The following is a 20540-nucleotide window of genomic DNA, read 5'->3' on the forward strand; positions in this document are numbered from 1 at the left end:
AAATTAAGCCTGACAATAATGCATCACAATCCACCATTGCAATGTTAAATTAATATCAAACAGGCTTGGTTGTCTTTATCCTCCGAAAGACACTATGATGATAGCGAGTAACCCAGATGGTCTGATAACAAGATATAAATAGAACTAAGTACGTACGTCTTCTGATCATAGTGTGTAAATTGTGCGTGTTCTAACTATTAACTTAATGTGTACTCAGAATAATTTACATAAGCCCATACCTACACATTAGCTTCAATTGATATCTATTTATCTGTTGCCACAGAGTAGTTGAATTTTTATCGCATTACCTCGCATTTAATATTTGCTTCATAAATACAAAACATTCGATTATTATTTTTGTCTGTGTTAAGTAAATTCTATCGTAAGGCAATACGGATATCTACGGTATGATAAGCCTTACCTATCTGTTTGTACAAGCCAACAGAGGGTCCATTGTTAGGCGTCTTAGGGGCTACGTATTATTATTTTCACAAAGAATCGTTACTATACGCAGTTACCTGCGAGTACTTTTAATACTCGAAAAAGAATCACGGTGTGTTAAATCTTTTTACACTTTGTAACATATATTTACTTTAAAATATACTAATTTCCAGTTCCATTTGGAATGTGGGCATAAAACAAAGCCCATGTTACTAGTTGATAACTTTCCACTGGTAAAAGATTTTTTGAGATCGATTTAGTTGTTAAACCTCATCTAAACTCCTCATTGCAAATTTGACATGAATAACGATCTCATTGGCGCATCTTTGTACGCTGTGCCTTATCTGTGCAATCTGACTAGACCACTCAACAAAAAAAATTAAGCCAAGTGGACAATGATGTGTAGAAACCTCGCGATAACCGTCACTCTCCCTTTTAAGTTAACGTCATCATGTTATACTTTACAGTTTACAGTCGATTAAAATAACTTATAAGGTTGTATTATTGTAAGACATGTATGTACTTATGCCTGTATTTTTGTACAACACACAAAAAGACGCATAATCGGGTAATTTTTTTATTTAAAACTTTTCCACGAACAATTTTGTTTGCTAATTATCTTTATCTTACTACTATATATTATATACTTATTATCAATCGCTATTATTATGCATTTTCTTGGGGTCAGTTGCTTAAATAACCACAAACGAAACTAATTATGGTATGTCTTTTGCAGGCAAACGCTGCTGCTGGTCAGAAAAGAGCTCGTACGCGAATCACTGACGACCAATTGAAAATACTACGCTCGCACTTTGATATTAATAACTCTCCGAGTGACGAAGCAATTGCGAAGATGGCTAAACAATCTGGACTAGCCACAAAGGTCATCAAACATTGGTTCCGGAACACGCTATTTAAAGAACGGCAACGCAATAAAGATTCACCTTACAACTTCAACAACCCTCCATCTACGACTCTAAACCTTGAGGAGTACGAGAAGACCGGCGAAGCCAAAGTTACACCTTTAGACTCTTCTGCAAGCTCGGACGAGGGCAAACCACCGCCTGAAAAAAAAGCAAAAACTGAGGACAATTTGTCTATAATTAACCAGCAAGAAGTTAAATGTGAGCCAAACGACGAGCCTACAATGGAAGAGAAGTACAATTCCTACGACGATCGACATCAAGAAGATAGAAGTTATACTTTTCCTCAAATGCCTCTCCAAAGTCCTGCGTTAATGAATTCAGAATCTATGCATAATATTTCGCGACCACAAACTCCCACCCATGTGTCGCTCAATTCTCTGATACAGTCCCAATTAGATTCAATACCGGCTACGAGTATACCTCAGCCTCCGCATCCATCGATGCTGCCACCCAAGCTAAATCCTAATTTCACGTCCCCAAACTCCGCGCCCCCGAACGTCCTACCTTTGACCCCAAATCGCAGCCTCAGTCCTGGCAGAGGACCGGCCGATTTCGGACTTTCCGGGGGCAACTCGAACGGATCCAACAGCTCGGGGTCTTCTGGCAAACGCGCCAACAGAACTAGATTTACGGATTATCAAATAAAAGTTTTGCAAGAATTTTTTGAAAACAATGCATATCCAAAAGATGATGACTTGGAATACTTGTCGAAGTTATTGGGGCTAAGCCCGAGGGTTATCGTTGTATGGTTTCAAAACGCGCGTCAGAAAGCAAGAAAAGTGTATGAAAACCAGCCGGCAGCAGATCCGCCGGCAGGCTCGATGGATGACGCTAATAGATTTCAGCGAACACCCGGACTGAATTATCAATGTAAAAAATGTCAACTGGTATTCCAACGATATTACGAACTTATAAGACATCAGAAGACTCATTGTTTTAAGGAAGAGGATGCGAAACGATCGGCGCAGGCGCAGGCGGCTGCTGCTCAAGTCGCTGCTACTTTAAGCAGCGAAGATTCAAATTCAAGTACCGTAGAACATCACGTTCCGCATGTGCCAGTATCACCGGCACCACCTCGAACACCCACGCCTGCAGCCCCCAACTACCCCGTTTCTCCGGCGCCACAGGCCCCGCATACTCCTCATACACCTGTCACTCCGCTTACGCATCATCCCAAAGAGGAAAAAGATGGCAATTTTCAGTGTGATAAATGCAATCTAGTCTTCCCACGATTCGACTTATGGCGAGAACATCAATTAGTGCACATCATGAACCCAAATTTATTCCCCACATATCCACCAGACTCCCCTTTTGGAATCTTACAACAACACGCTCAATTACAACAACTAAATGCGTCACTAACAAATGAAGAAGCACGCCATCCGTTAGTAGCAGCATTAAACCAACAAGTCGCAAAAAGAAAATTTGATGAGTTTGAAGATGTGGACACAGGAGAACAACCAAAAGATAAACGATTAAGAACTACCATTTTACCCGAACAATTGGACTATTTATACCAAAAGTACCAAATAGAATCAAATCCTTCACGAAAAATGCTGGAAAATATTGCCCGCGAAGTAGGATTAAAAAAAAGAGTGGTACAAGTTTGGTTTCAAAATACCCGAGCCCGGGAAAGAAAAGGTCAATTCCGAGCGCACGCTCAAGTCATTAACAAGCGGTGTCCTTTCTGTCCAGCATTATTTAAAGTTAAAAGCGCACTAGAAAGCCACTTGAGTACAAAACATGCCGACCAGTGTGCACGAGGAGAAATTAATGTTGACGCACTTCCAGATGAAGAACTGAGCACAGAATCGACACCGAGTTTTGGCTCCCAGCAAAGTGACAGACAGCAAAATTTTTCCCAAGCGGGGGCTCCCATGTTGCCCCCTATTTTCCCGCCTTTCCACTCAGACATGGAGAAGTTTATCAAGCAGTACAGTGAGGAGTCTATGAAGCGATACGTGAGTGAGCTCCAAGCGCACGCTGCCGCTCAACAAAACGGCACTAGTGGAAACGAACCCTCTGAGAGGCGACCAGAACATGGAAAATCAGAAATACCTTTAGATCTCAGCAAACCTGTTGATTTGTCGCGGCCGGGGTCTGACGCAGATGAACGTTCAGACACCGCATCCGAGACTATGGAGTTTTACGAGGAAGACGAACCCACGTCACCTATACCGGGCCAGCAACATACGCCGAGACCGCTGGGGAAACGTTTCCGTACTCAAATGTCTTCTGTTCAAGTTAAAATCATGAAGTCATTATTCGGCGACTATAAAACGCCGACAATGGCGGAATGCGAGTCACTCGGGAGAGAGATTGGGTTACCGAAGCGAGTCGTTCAAGTGTGGTTCCAAAACGCGAGAGCTAAAGAGAAGAAGGCGCGTCTGGCTGCTGGCTTACCAGAGATTTCCGACGCACAACCGCCGGAGGACTGCAGAGTTTGTGATTTCAAATACAGTCACAAGTACTCAGTGCAAGACCACGTGTTTACGCGCGGTCACATCGCGGCCGTGCGTGCGCGGATTGAGAACAACGTCGGCGCCGGCGACGAAAGCACGCTCGCTCTCATGCAGATGGCGGCGCGGCTGGAGGGCGGGCTCGGAAGCGAGCTGCACAACGCGTTCCTACGGCCTCAACTCGCCGGCAATGGTGAGTGCACTACTTGACAGTGGTCCACGTCGTTTAGTGCTTCCGAGTGCTACGCGACTACGGACTTCCTTACGTAGAACCTCGCAGCGGCGAGCTTTGCTCTCTGAAGGAGTTTTACTCTGAAAACTGACGTGAGCAATCCAATTGCAGAGCGAAGCTCATTATGTGCCGTGACGGTCGTTGGTCTGTTTTCCTACTAGTGAGTCCTTTTGTAAATAATTTTAGATGTTACGCGATGACGTTGCGCAATGCCTAAGTGATGTTAATTTTCAATGTCGACAATTCTTTAAGATTACATTAGCGGTGTCAAATGTGCGCGTCGGGCGGTTTTTGCGGACGCAACTTGTGCTGCTTCGTAATAACGACACGTACGCAACCAATCAATCTCTGAAATATTATTTCGCAATGCAAATAATTACCGAGTGCCACTCGAAGCGTGGTGATAGCGTGACTAAAACGGATGTATAAACATTTCTTCGAAACAAATTTTCGGCAGTCATCGTGGAAGTAGTATTTGAACTTTGTTTTAGTTTTTGTAGAGACTAGAGAGTAATAGGTTGGTCGGTTGTGTCGTGGTGACTGAGAGGCGTGCCGGTGGGCGTCTCTGAGAGCCGCCGCTATTTAAATGCAAACGAACACAACAATGGTAGGAGTTAGGACGCGTGAAGGACGTCGTATATCTAATGCGACCGATCTGGTGCACATGCATGTCTCTCCACATGAATAATCAATTATTCAAATTACGCCAATCAAAAGACTTTCTCGGAAACTCTCCGCAAATGTCGATATGAATTGTTTTGTTTCACTTTAAAATATAAATAATGTAATACTTAATTCGTCGCATTGAGAATCACCATCGCTTAGGTCTGCGCAGCGTACTAGTAATCTGTTGCATAATATTATTCTTCCTAGTTGTTCATATTTAAAACTCCTATTAGGTTGTAGAGACTTGTCGATTGTTGTAGGATTGTAATGAAAACCAAATTTATATATTATAGAGAATTTAAAACATTTAGTTAGTATGTAAAGTCAAAGCGAAGCCTGAAGTCTTTATAACTATTTAAATAAGGTGCCTTGTAGGATCCAAGTGTTTGTAAATTATTTCCCAGAGCTCCACTGTAAATAATGAATCGATCATGTAAAAGTATACTATTAGAGTTTAATGTTAGGTCGCTGTAAAATTTGTCCCGAAACGCTGTTCGATGTAGGGTTACTGCGTTTAGTGGTATAGATAGATTTAAATAAATATATTGTTCGTTTCATAGAGGCATCTTAAAAACTTGTGATATAACTGTATCTAATTAGTGTACTACGCATATCTACTGCGAGGGGAACAAAAATAAATACAGACGTAACATAGAAAGTTTGTCGTATTTTACATAATAATGAATACTTGGGTAACTTGTGGGGTCGCCGGCTGCAGTTTTTGATATTCTCCCAAAGCATTTACATAAGAGCGGTTGGAAATTGGGGAGTTGGGCGATATGCAAATATTTTCTTCAAATTTAAATGCACTACATAGGAAAGCCGCTCGTGCTGCCTTCTGTGCCGAACAAATCGACGCACGCGCCGCGGGTGTTGCCTTCCATTGCTATGTATTGTGTGAAACCCACCTCCGGTCTTACGCCAAGATACTTTCCTATGACCCTTTCAAATGCAAATACTGCACTTTGAAGTCATCCATACGTTTTAAATATTTGATCCGCTGAACAATTTCACAGGTATTAAATTATTTGCATATCGCTTATTTTATTTGTTATTATTTCTTTGCTTTATTGTTATGTTTGTATTTATTTTTGTTCTTGAGTTTTATTATTTTTATTTGTTTCGTTTAGATTATGTACCTCGGTGCGTCGGCTAACTAGCTGGCAGTAGCCTTGATATTGAATTTGCCTCCAATACGACTTCCAATAACTTTATTTTAATTTTGTATTATTTAAGTTTACCTAATTATGTGCGATCTGCATTTACTGTTAATCAGATGATATTTTTCGAAATAGTTTTTAATAGTGATGTCCAGTGCCAGCCAGTGAAAAATATCTTTGGTTTGACGATAACGATCGTCATCGAACTAGATAGAGATGAGATATCTTGTAAACTGAATAGTATTATTATAATTATTATCTACAGTTATTATATTTGCCGAATTCGTTGAAATAAATGCAATATTTATATTATTGAGTTATGTTTTTTTTTGTTTTGTTTCCTTGGTTCCTTTATCCTTAGTTTGTATGTATATATTTTTTTGTTTTTTTTTAGTAAATATATTAGAAATTGGGTAAAGCTCTTTGGTTATTTGTTGGTGATCTCCTGCTATGAGTAAGAAAGACGAAGCCAGGAAAGGTGAAAAAAAAAACTAATGAATTGATTCTTACCTTTGTATAAGCTCTTTATATTTAACCTTGTTCTTGCCTGAGGAGTTAAAACAAAGGAGCTATTGTAGACTCTTTTCAAATTGAAGGACTTTACTCGAGCTTAAGACAAAAAGCTATTTGAATTCCATTTTTCTGTACTCAGTGGGTGGTGCTGTCATTTAAATTGTTAGTTTTTCTGACTTTACTTATTTACGCAGAAAATAACAGATTGCTAGTTTTTTACATATTTTTTTCTTGATATTAAAAACTTGAGAAACTTAAAATGAAGAACGATCGTGACGGCACTAAGCATCCTAATAATAATTTAAGTTGTATTTAAAAAGTTCATACCAATTATATGACATACACGAGCTACACAGCATAATTTTACACTAATAAGAAAAGAGGACTTTGCTCCACCTGAGGTATGACCAATTTATGTGTTAAAACATGTTTTCAATGCCAATAAATACTTTATTAACTCTGAACTCACGGAAAACATGGTACATATAGGATGTCTGTCTAAGTGGCTGGTGTCAAATGACGAACCATCTCATCGGTGACCATCAATATAACAAGAGTGTGGTAAGTATTTAGACTAGGTAAGCATTACTCAGTTAGGAAGTTATTACTTAATGAATATTGGAAATCTGTAGGACTGATTGATTGACTGATGAAATTATGGTGATGATAAATCTATGAAGTGTATCTACCTATGACTTCTGTGATAAATAAAAACACCACAATATTCAACAAACAACCAAATATAAATACCACATATAGATCTAGTAGTAGCAGATATATACTATTAATTTTAACTTACTTGACAAAGTTAACGAAATCAGAAAAAATATTATATACCTTAAAGTACTTTGATTATCTTTATACCTACTAACGAGTACCTACTTATCTTACAAATAGTACTATTACATACTCCCCAAGCATCAGAAATATGTGTTAAATAGGTCTTTCTTGTTAGTCATTTTCCTGATTACTGAATTTTAGCATTTAGATGTTATTATTTACCGCCTTCTAGCTTATATCAGTTCGAGAGGCATCGACTTTCTCAGTGCTGGTGAAGTAGGCATGTAAATGGCTTGGTCAGCCTAAAGCCAGACTTATAGGTAATCAAAGCCAAAATTCATTTATTTCAAGTCGGCTAAGTAAACAAGCATTTCAGTAACGTCAATAAGAGACTCTACCACCGATTCGGAAGATGTTGAGAAGAGTTATAACTTGACAGTTGCTCTTTTAAAAGCGTTATTTAATCTTGTGATCCAGTAGTTCTAATATCTATCTATCCTTTGTAAGTTTATAAACTAAAGTCAGTAGTAGGGAAGGAGTCGTCATCGTCGTCATCAACCCATATTCGGCTCACTGCTGAGCTCGAGTCTCCTCTCAGAATGAGAGGGGTTAGGCCAATAGTCTACCACGCTGGCCTAATGCAGATTGGCAGACTTCACACACGCAGAGAATTAAGATAATTCTCTGGTATGCAGGTTTCCTCACGTTGTTTTCCTTCACCGATTGAGACACGTGATATTTAATTTCTTAAAATGCACACAACTGAAAAGTTGGTGATGCATTCCCCGGACCGGATTCGAACCCACACCCTCCGGAATCGGAGGCAGAGGTCATAACCACTTGGCTATCAGGGCAGGAGTCTGATGAAGTAACTAAGTACCTACATATATTAGGTAGATAATAAAACCGTAATATTATAGCTATCATCGACAATTCTCTAGTTTGAACAAAACGCACATTTTTTTGGGCGTTCAATATTCGAGAGATTACAAAAAATATTAAATTACACAACCAACAAAGAAAAATAAAGCTAATGCTGCTAAAAAAATCTCCCGTTACCGAACCAACTAATTATTTCATTGTAGAACACAATAATATAAGACGTGCTTTCGAGAAAACAACTCTTTTTGTTAAATGACAAAAGGGTTTTTTTAACGAATCGATCCGATATCATGACGGCGTTAACCATAATGTAGGTACCTACGTAGGTGTATCATTGACTGAAGTAGATCAGGGTTGGCATATTTTCTAAATTGGGCTTTTTATGTATTTCTCGAAGGAATTGAACTAAAAATATTTACTTTATATTAGACTAAACACTAATGCAATTTACTTTTCCCATACCTATTTGTCACACAAAATCACAATAATCGTGATTATAAAATAGATGTATATATGATGATTATAAAAGGTCGACAATTAATACTTCACAGCCTATTCTCAATCCTACCAAATACTTTTTAAAAAACATAAAAATCGGTCGAGCCGTTTTGATAAAAGTTTTTTCAAGTAATTTTTTAATATTTGTTATTGTTTCAAAAATAAGAAGTATAAATATTTAAAGTTCTTAGATCTAAATAGATATCTTAATTATGATATAGAATTCTTAGATTACTAACTTAATTATTCATAATGGAACTTTTTATGGTATAGGTACATAAATATATATGTTCTTGCTTAGAAACTACATAATCCTAAATAGTTGTAAAATGTTATTAAAATGAACAATTTGACTTGTCTCTTTCTATATTTCTTGCGTATAGAAAAGCGACTAGAAAAGACATCAACGCGTGCATTTTTGTACCTACACAAGTTACAATGTCTAGTACGAGTCTGATGGATGATATGATGGACAAATAGCTCTGTAAAAATACCTAACCGAATCGAAGCACTTCACTAAAACCAAACCAAACAATTTGGAAAATGAAAAATTTACACGTGCTAGGAGCTGAAATGAAACTATATCTTTCCAGTAGGCAGACATTTACTTTGTATATAGTTAACGTAACTTATACTTACAGCCAAATACGTCGTTGAAATCATACAATGATTGCAGCAGAAATAAGTTTTAGATTTATAATATAGTACTAAGCTAGCGAATTAGGTGATACCTGTAAGGCTAGTTTTAAGTTATGATGATAATAAATAAATAAATAAATAAATAAATAAAAAACAACTATAGATCTATGTCTCAGAGGCTAGACTCATGACTGAAAGGTCCAGTTGTTATGTTTAGCACAGACTTTGGCTTAGATGGGAAAGGAGAAATGGTCATGATTAAAAGACATGATAATATTCTTTAAAGAAAAATACGCTTTTTTATTCAATGACTAGTCAATGAGACTACGATCTTACCAGATGTTGAGTGACAAATAACGACGCAATCTAATATGGTAAGCAGGTTTACTTGGAAGACACGGTTTCCACGCGGCGTCATACCGGAGCGCTAAGTCGCTACTTACGCACTCGTACGTACTGGCGGTACTGTACTGGTGGGCTGGTAACTAGCCATGGTGAATGCTTAAGACCAGACCTGAGCAAATTTAGAAAAAATAATTTCCTAAATTTACCCGACCTGACAATAAAGACATACGAATTCTCAATTAAAAACTATAATTGAATGGTAGAATCTAAATTATTTTGAATTTAAGTATAAGGCTAGTAAAATAAAGGCTAGTAAAATAAATAGACTTCTGTATTTAGTCTTAAATTCTCTTGGCATAAACTTTTCTTAATAAAGAAAATAGCTCGTTCAAAATAAACCGTGAAGAAAATTGGAAACTGAAACGGTTAATTTACTAGTTTTGGGTGAGCTGAATGAATTCAATTAAGTTGAACATAACGTAACGCAACACTTTATTGTTTCGTCTCGCCACTTATTTGTCACTTAGTTGTGCCCGTGGTTTCATCCGCTTTTGTACTGCTGGTCTATTTACTAATTTGGTCTTTATTAACAACCTATTAAAAAACATCAAATCAACTGAGAAATGTTATCTACCTACTGTATGATATCCACGAAGGGTTGTCAGTAGCTACCGGATGACATTTGTTACAAAGAATCTGAATTTCGTATATGTCAACATACGTCAAAGTTAATGAATTAGACTGCTAGTAGGAATATTGCGATATAAATTCGCCTATGAGATACAGTGGGGTGAGCAAGGTTTTTAACTAAGGTAAGCACTGCATATTGCGTAATGACACCTACCTCTCCACCATCAGCCACCCTTAGCTTTACGGTAACCCTGCGAAAAACAAAGTTAAGGAAGAGAGAGAACCTTGAGTCTCTAGCGAAGTGTTGCCATGAAACTAAAGGCTGGCGACAGGAGACATAATATCTTGAAGAAAATATCAATGAAATAGATAGGTACGTTTTATAAGTAGGTAGGTATGTAATGACGTAGCTTGCCCTGTATCAAAATTAGTTGGGGGGGGGGGCAATGGTAAAGCAGTAAATTTCGAAAATTCTCTTTAGCAGTTTTTTTTCTCCGGGAAACACCAAATTAAGAGAGGTTGTGGATTGAATTGTACTAATTTTTGCTTTCACAAGCTCTATTTCACCTATAGCTCGGGAGGCCCGTATCTATACTAAATATTATAAAGCTGAATGGTTTGTTTGATTGAACGCGCTTATCTCAGGAACTACTGGTCCGATTTGAAAAATTATTTCAGTGTTAGATAGCCCATTTATCGAGGAATGCTATAGGCTATACAGCATCCCCATATTCCTACGGGAACGGGAACTACGCGGGTGAAACCGCGCAGTGTTAGCTAGTCATTTATACGGCGGTAGTACGCATCTGGTACAATTCAGTATCTAGACCCTTAAAACCTCCTGTACTTAATAGACATTTATAACTCCCTAAAGTTCATATTTCAACCCTTCTTTCTAATAGGCTCATTCCGTTTAACCTTTCAAACAGTCCAGTATGCGATCACCATTAGTTCAATTGTTCAGCAGCTAAAGCTTTCTTCGAAGCGGTTTACTGTGCGATCGCCCTTACTTTTTCAATTGTTCGACAACCAAGCTCACAACAACAAAAACTTTGTAAATTATCATATTTTTAGTAAAATTGACACTTCGCCATTATCGTCTAGCTCTAGCAGATGAGCATAGAGTCAACGGCCGCAAACCATCCGGATCTAATTACATAGTGTCATTAACATCGCGCGACGGCACGTCCGTCTAGGAAATGGAATCGAATCATTAGTAGTTTGATTACAAAAAAAAGGCTTAATAGAAATATAATAACGGAGAGAGAAATTGTAAAAAGATTGTAGAGCGTACCTGTACCAATAATTGTCGTTATTTGTCGATACGGTTCGGAGCGGGTAATGGGTAGGGATCCGACGTGACTGGCTCACGGCTTCATCGGTACCTACTCGTGTTACAGCTTGATTATATTATCAAACCTCAGGCTCTACGGTTTAAGAGACACAAACCCGGGGGGTCTATAATATATTTTTCCATACTCTACATTTGTCTACCAAATCATATACTTTACTAGGTGACGCCGCGCTGTTTCACCCGCGTGGTTCCTGTTCCCGTAGAAATACGGGGATAATATATAGCCTATAGCCTTCCTCAATAAATGGGCTATCTAACACTGAAAGAATTTTTGAAATCGGATAAGTACTTTCTGAGATTAGCGCGTTCAATCAAACAAACAAACAAACTCTTCAGCTTTATAATATTAGTATAGATTTGGAAAAACCATTTATGACATAGGTAATCCCGCGATAGCCCAGTGTATAAGACCTCTGCCTTCGATTCGGAAGGCGTAGGATTTCACCCGGTCCGGGGCATACACCTCCAAATTTTTAGATATGTGTATTTTAAGAAATTAAATATCACGTATTTCAAACGTTGAAGGAAAAACATCGTGAGGAAATCTGCATACCTGAGATTTATCTTGTTTCTTTACGTGTGTGAAGTCAGCCAATCCGCATTGGGCTAGCGTGGTGAACTATTAGCCTAATTCCTTTTATTCTCAAAGGAAACTTACCTATGCTTAACAGTGAGCTGAATATGGGTGCCGAATAATGATGATCTAGTTAAGCCCAAAAAGAGAGTATATACTTACACTGTATACCCTTGTTGTACTGTATACACGAGACGAGTAGGTAGAGAAGTAAGTATCTATGCCAACCTCCCCAGGCACAAGAAACTTTATTTTACAAAAGTCATTAGGTACCTGAAGTGTACATTATGCAAAACATATGAACATTAGGTAGGTACATCAACGTAAAATAGTTACAGGTTACACGAGAAATACTCGTAGATAATACCTAAATGTCTGCTAAAATAATAAAGTAGGTACGTAGCTACTTATGTATACAAGTATATATATTAATAATACTACTACGAGTAGTATGAGATCCGGCCTAAGAAATATTTACTCATCTGTTATTAATTTGTGAAAATAAAAAAATGATAGAAAATATTCACATAGACACAAATTGCAAATAGGTTGTCTAGTAAAATTGCGGCCAGATAGTATGAAATAATTAAAATATTAATAGATATTATTAAAGACATCAAGCGGGTTGCAGGGAGCCGCTGGATGCTGGCGGCTCGAGACCGTTTTGTTTGGAAGTCCATGCAAGAGGCCTATGTCCAGCAGTGGACGTCCATCGGCTGATATTGATGATAATGATGATGATGACGATTAAATAATAAAATAACGTACACTAGTTAAAGAATATAACCAACAGAACTGAAAACGTAACTGTTGCCTGCTTTCACACTGCAACTGTGGCGTTGCCGTTGCCAGATATACGGTTGAGTTAGGTTATTTATATACCCTCATCAGTAACTTAGTCGTCTTATATGTCAAATGAAAGCTTATTTTAGGTTTAATTTAACTGTATTAAGTTGCCTTTGATCTAGTTTATGGTTTCCTAGATTTTATGAAAAATGTCTCTGGCCATAAGTTAACCATTTGCAATGTGCCACTGAATATTATCTAGCATTCATTTCTTATCACTAACAAATAACAGATGAGGGTATATATTTTAATACCGGATCTTAGACCATACGTACAGTGCATGATTATTAGATCAATGACAAATGCCAATTCATAGTTCACTCACCGCAATCAAGGGAAGCAGCAAAAAAAAACACGTGTCATGTCTCCATTTGCGGAATTGATTTGTGGTGTGAACGTAGTGCGATTCCCGTTCATTGATGAAAACTGGCTGTAGATGTTAATAAACGATCTAAATCATGTAGCCAGTGGCGTGCAAAAGGTTTCTAACTAGGGTAAGCGCGTAGAAATTATACCAAAAAAATTTTTTTTTCTCCAATACAAGTTCGTAATGAGTAAGTACGTAGGGTAGGCTGTAGGGACATTTTTGCATCTCAGTACACGACACTGCATTTCGTTGCGATCACTACCAGGAGAGCTATTCTGTAACGATGTACCTATTGTACCTATCTATAACTCGCCAGTGCGAGTTTCGAAAATAGCAGATGCTGCGCGGCTTCACTCACGCAATTACTGTTCCCATAGAAATACGGGGACAAAATATAGCCTACTAGCGGACGCCCGCGACTTCTTCCGCGTGGAATTTAGTTTGTCACAAATCCCTCGAGAACCATGGATTTTTCCGGGATAAAAAGTAGTCTATGTGTTAATCCAGTCTATAATATATCTTAATACCAAATTTCAGCTAATTCGGTTCAGTAGTTGAGGCGTGAAAGAGTAACAAACATTCATATCATCAAAATCATCAGTTTTCGCAAGTCTCGGGTAACCCTGGATTTTTCGGGATAAAAAGTAGCCTACGTGTTAATCCAGAGTAGAATCTATTTCCATTCCAAATTTCAGCCAAATCGCTTCAATAGTAGCGGCGTTATAGAGTAAGTAACCGTTTTTCAAATCGGTTTAGTAGTTTCCGAGTAGCAGGGTACCTATAATCAGCTAGTAGTAGTAGTAGTAAGGGTCGTAGCTACCGTTGTATCAGCCGTATCAATGATACGGGGCCCCCGGACAACAGGGGCCCCTTACGTGTAAAAGCAAAAATTTGTAAAATGTAGGTAATCCACAATTTCACTGAATCTGGCGCTACCTGAAAAAGATATACATAAAAAAACTGCCTATAGAGTTTCACTTTAGAAATGACAAAAGTGAAAAAGCAATCTTTTTTTTGGGTTATATTAATCATGCGCCCAATAGTTGGAAATATCCTACATAAGTTAGGTCATTTTCATATTTATTTAAAGCAAGCAAATAAAACAAATACTTATTTTTTTTTATTTTTGAGAAATGTTTACGTACTCTTCAATTAGTAATTTGAGAAATCCAATCAGGGGATCCAAGACACGCTAACGCTATTGCCTACAATCGTAACAAACAAACAAAAAAGCTAAATTATGATTTTTGTAAACAAAGCCGAGTTATAGCGTCTGTTAGTTATCTACTCATCTACTAAACCCACAGTGAAATCACAGTTAACATTCTTTTAAAGTAAGTAAAGAAATTAACAACAAAACCGCTTGATTTATTTTATTACACACCAAAGTAATTGCGATACGGCAGGGAACGCCAACCTGTGGCACGCATGCTAATGGCACACAGAATTAAACGTTTACTTGCTTCGTAAAACGTAGGTATACCAACCATACCAAGGCACTGTAGCTTAGGTAGGTAAGTACCTACTTTACATCGATATTAATATTATTAAGCTGAAGAGTTTGTCTGTTAGTTTTTTTGCTTGAACGCGCTAATCTCAGGTACTACTGGTCCTATTTGAAAAATTCTTTCAGTGTTAGATAGCCAATTATTCCTACGGGAACGGCAACCACGCGAGTGAAACCGCGCGGCGTGAGCTAGTCTATTGTAAAAATACAAAAGCTGAGGCTACAATAAATACAAAACCTAATCCAAATAGAAGCAACGTAGTGACTGTAAGCTTCATATAGTCCTAGTCCTAGGAAAGTCCTGTAATGGGCCTTTAAAATAGGCTGATAGTTATGCAGTGTAATCTAGACCGACGTACGTAAAAAATATTGTTTTTCTCTTTGTTTGTTGCACGAAGCCGCTCAAAGACCAGAACGATTGTCCCTTGTGATTAGGGGATGGTGAAGAGGGCAATCGCCTCGGGGCTCGCACTTACAGAGTTCTCATGCAACCCCTTAACCTTAAGCTTCATACTTCTCTGTTTGTGGTGAACGAATATAGTGAATACAGTAAATACAGTGAAAAACTCACATTAATCTTAAAGTTAAGTTATTCTTCGGAAATATATCGTCATCAACCCATATTCGGCTCACTGCTGAGCTCGAGTCTCTTTTCAGAATGAGAGGGGTTAGGCCAATAGTCCACCACGCTGGCCCAATGCGGATTGGCAGACTACACACACGCAGAGAATTAAGAAAATTCTCTGGTATGCAGGTTTCCTCACGATGTTTTCCTTCACCGATTGAGACACGTGATATTTAATTTCTTAAAATATAAAAAATATATAAAATTTCAAAAACCTATATTTTTTTTTTAATTGGCTTATAAAAGAAAAGGTTTGCGACCCCACCGATAGAGCCTTCAAAGTTTAGAGAACATTCATTACCGGCGCACTTCCGCAAAGCGCTCATTTATTTACAAAATAACAGGTTGACAAAGCAGCGAGCTAGGCTAGACACCTTGTTATTATTAAAGCCTGAAACACAGTGAAAGCAAGATGATTTTCCTATTAATTTAAATGACACAATATCATAATTATGTATTTATTCTTTCGATTCACGTTCTGCGATCCCACCGGATGGTTAATAACTGAATTGAAATCTACTTAGGTACTTACTTGTCTAGAATACTTTTAATTTATTAATGGTTTTTCATGACATATTTCGAATATGGCTTGGTAGGTTAAGCAATTAACAAGGTCTATCTATGACCTACACAATAAATACAGTAGGTATGTAGGTAAGTACATTTATTCGTATGTACTAACATTGAATAAAGCGAGAAAGAGCCTTGATACTCCAGTGGATATGATCTCCGCCTCCGATTCCGGAGGGCATAGATTGGAATCCAGTCCGGGGCATGCACCTCCAACTTTCAGTTAAGTGCATTTTAATAAATTAAATATCACATGTCTCAAACGGTGAAGGAAAAACATCGTGAGGAAACCTGCATACCTGAGAATTTTCTTAATTCTCTACGTGTGCCTAACCTCTCTCATTATTTCCGTGTTCAGCAGTGATCCGAATAATGGGTTGATGTCTACATCTTCATTGGATAAATAACATCATACAAATAGCAATGTATCTAGAAATTCTTTCAGTATGCTACAGCCTTAATGTCAAGAAAAGATCGCCTCATTAGAGATTATTCAAATTATTCAAGTCGTGATTATTATTTTAACCATCAGGGTTTAGGTAACAGAGCGATATTGCTAGAACTTACCTAACTAGAAATTAGGTGGGAAGTAGGTATACTTCATAGGTAGATACATCGTTAGTTTTTCAAGGTACAATTCAAGGTAGTTATACCTACTTGTTAGGTACAGTAAAAGCTCCTTATTCGCGGATTAAAAAATTGCGACCCAATTCCTATATTCGCGGATAAATATTTCGTTATTCGCGGATCTGACTGACGAAACTGATATAAAATCTGCAGATTTAAACTTTAACTTTAAGTTAATACCTATTGCCGAAATTGCGTATGGATGGTTTAAGAATGCCACTGCTTAAAATCACTCTGAATTAAAGAAACTTTTAAAAACAGTCAAGCAAGAAAAAATTACAAGTAGGTACTTCAAGCCATTGTAGAAATTAATCAATAACTTCAATTAATTGTTTTTTCTTTATATATTTGTTATTTATATTGTCACCCAAGAACGTATCCCTTATAATCCCATATAATATATCCCATACCATTCCATATTCACGGTTTCTGTATTCGCGACACATTTAGAGAACGTATCCCCAGCGAATAATGAGCTTTTACTGTATATACCCAACAACATTTATTTATTTTCAATAATAAAAGTATGCCTTGAAATTTCTTAAGGTAATTTAAAATATTTTAAGAATTTAATAAACATCGAACCTATCAAACTGCACAACTCTACCAAACATACCGTCTACCTTAAACTTGTTACCTTCCAAAGCTCAGACTACCTAAAAGCCATCACGGTTCAAACTCCATAATTGTCTACCGTTTTAGATACTTTAGATTGATGGTAGGAGTACCTATGGGATGATGAACTTACAGCCTTCTTAAGGCTATCAAAGGCTCTATATCCGGACTACCTACTAGACCTGCCGAATTGAAACGTGACGTCATTCTAATGTTTATTGGTAAGCAAACCGATACACGAGTATCGCGAGAAGAACATTCTATGCCCAAGTACCTACGTAGGGAACCAGAACTTTTCCACTATGAATTAATCAAATATAACATTTTGCTCGCGTCGACACGTCATAAATACATCTCACAGTCAAATCTTAAGGTAATTTGTGATGATTTTGTACCTCATTTAATATCCAAGGAATATAAAGTACAGACAGACAGAATTGATTATAATGCAGCTGCAAATCACCAATCTGACTCCCAAAGCGCGGCAGCCATTTTGGGGGACGGAGGTAGGTACATATTGCTGTTTGCTATTCATTATTGTAATTATTATGTGTAGATACTCAACTCAGAGCTTATGTAGGGACACTTGACAATGGTAGTACATGTAGGTATACTTTGATTCCGAGATCAGCACGGCTATTCTCCAACGGTGTTCTGTATAACTCGAGAGTGCGAGACCCGAATTCACCGCTATCTTTCTCATTCTAAAGTATCGTATTAAACGGAGAGAGATAGAGGTGAATTCGAAACTCGAACTTGCGAGTTTTAAAAATGTCGTTGCAGAATAGACTAGCTGTTAATTTTTGTGGCATTGCCTTAAGCACCTTTTTGTTAAACCAAAATTGTTTGTCAAACAATTTGATAATTTTCGGCTGTGTTTGTCATATTGTTTAATGAAAAACTAAGTTTGTCAAACTTATTTATCGTTTTATTATTCACTCACTCTTATTATTATTATAACTTATACTTATATTTTGGTGTACCTCACAGTAACATTCACTAGATTTCTCTACATTTTCGATAAGTAACCAAACTTTAAGTTATGTTTGTGCTACTATTTTCAACTTTTCTGAGCTAAACTTTACCACAAAAACTCCAATTCTTCCTAATTTAACTACCACCGGTGTTAATAGGTGCAATCAAATGGCAATTTTTCAATTCACTCTATATCTAATTCTATTTCACGGAATATCAACAGATAATCTTTTCTCACTATGAAAATTTGTATTGCGTCAACCGAATCATTGGGACCTTATATTACCGAGAAAATGCTGATCTGAAAAACCTAAATTTGGTAAATGTTGTATAATCCATTTGATACTATAACTACAATTCGATTCGCTGATAATCTACTACGCGGTCTACCTTGTATTTTTTTGTAAAAGAAGTTATAACAAAGTGGTGACACTATTAGGTAAAAGGTACTTAGGTTTTCTTATTTTATTTAGTTCTTATATCAGGTTACACGACAGTGTTTGTTGCAGTCTCTTAATATTCTTTATTCGCAGTTGGAGGATTTATATAATACGCCAAATTTTTATTTATACTGTTAATAACCCTTTTAGTTCAGTAACTCTTATTTAACTACTACTAACTGTAGTAACGGCTCTGACGTTACTACTTACTACAGAGAGGAAAAGAGAGAGTTAAGTTGACAGATGATAATTATAGATTAATACAAAACCACAGACAATATACTTGTACACTGCAGTATTCAACACATATATACTTAACTTTTTGGTTATAAGTAACCAAGGTATTCTTAGGTTAGGCACAGAAAACATATGGACAAGGGTTAGGCATGAAATAAGTAGATAGGTAGTATTAAGGTAAAAACACAAATTGAAAGAAAAATAAAACGATTTTGAAGAAGACCACAGTTTCGCTTGCATATATATTTAATGGAATAAAAAAATCCCCGTTGACCGCGACAAGAGTGTAAATCGGGAATATTCTTCCCAGAACAATGCATACTTAACACATTAATGTCACGTCTTACATTTTAGTGTTAAAAGGAAGGGGGATACCGTGAAATGTAATTAAGTTGCAACCTCAATGGGTAGTCGAAGCGAAGATTGCTTCATTCCGCCACTCCACGGTATTTATGGTGGCAATGAAAATATCGCGGGCGTGGTAATGGACCGCGAGCTAGTGGGAAATTCTCGCTAGCATTTCACCAATAATTATCAGCCTATACCCATTAAATACCTAGTGACATGCACAAGTTTTCGACTTTACTTATCACCATATTATCCTAATCATAACCTAACATTTATCCCACCAACCCGAATTGGAGCAGCGTGGTGAGTCTGAGTTCCATATCTCCTCTACTATAAAGAGGGAGTCCTGGCCTAGTTAGGACGTTAAAATAAGCTGATAACGATTAAAAGTGCTTGTTTACTAAGCCTAATTGAAATAAATGAATTTGGACTTTGACCAAGGCGTGCTCCAATCTAAGTTTGTAATGAGTCTTTAGGGTAAACAGTGCAATTATACATCTATGAAGTGCACTCCCTCGTCATAGGATAGCGGATATGATGTTAAAATTATCCACGTAGCGTCAATGTGGGTTGGTGGACTTAGGGCTAGGGTCATGATATTTGATTTTGTAACGTTCACTAGGTATATGATGTTAATGATAATGACCGGGACTGCCGGCTTATGGCTAGCTACTCCTAATCTACTAATTCGCATCGTACGGATCGCACGAATCCAAAAATTCTGTTAATTGCGATGCGTCCGATATGTAAGATGCGGATCTGTGCCTACCAGTCCAGTTTTTAGCCCACGTAACTTTGGATTGTGAGATAGTGAGTCCTGAGTAAGAAATGATGAGCTTTTCATTATTCTAAGAAATATTTAGTAAACATTCTCAGACTGAAGTTGGGATGTTAGCGAATATACCCCTGTGTCTCAAAGAACACTAAGCCTTCGGTCCCGATCATTATAATTAACATTTTCTCATGAATGTTACTAGAGTCAAACATTATTGCTTTAAGATAAACTCCAACCAGCATTGAATCAGTCCAGACTTAACCTCTCCTCTCTTGAAATAAAGCAGGCCTCTTTGTTAGCTAACCCACTGCTTTAACTAACGCATAGGTAAATTAGTTTTAGTATTGTGCAAATAACTATAATCATTTGTAAAAACAAAGTTATTTTCAAATCACAGACAGATACTTCAATTTTATTTATACGTTTTAATAAGGCACTCAGTTCTACATAAGTCAAAGCGATATTTACATCCCTATTCTCTCAAACCCGTCAGCTCTTAGCGTATAACG

At 37.4% G+C, this 20540-nt stretch overlaps 1 protein-coding gene across 1 annotated transcript in view; it reads left to right on the forward strand.

Moving 5' to 3' along the window:
• Nucleotides 1-20540, forward strand: part of LOC112046569 (zinc finger homeobox protein 4) — a 188038-nt gene that overhangs the window by 65169 nt on the left and 102329 nt on the right. The window contains exon 4 of the mRNA XM_052885692.1: nucleotides 1178-4019. Coding sequence (XP_052741652.1) covers nucleotides 1178-4019 — 2842 coding nt within the window. The remainder of the gene's footprint in view (nucleotides 1-1177; nucleotides 4020-20540) is intronic.

This window comes from Bicyclus anynana, chromosome 15, assembly GCF_947172395.1.
Source record: "Bicyclus anynana chromosome 15, ilBicAnyn1.1, whole genome shotgun sequence".
NCBI lineage: Eukaryota > Metazoa > Arthropoda > Insecta > Lepidoptera > Nymphalidae > Bicyclus > Bicyclus anynana.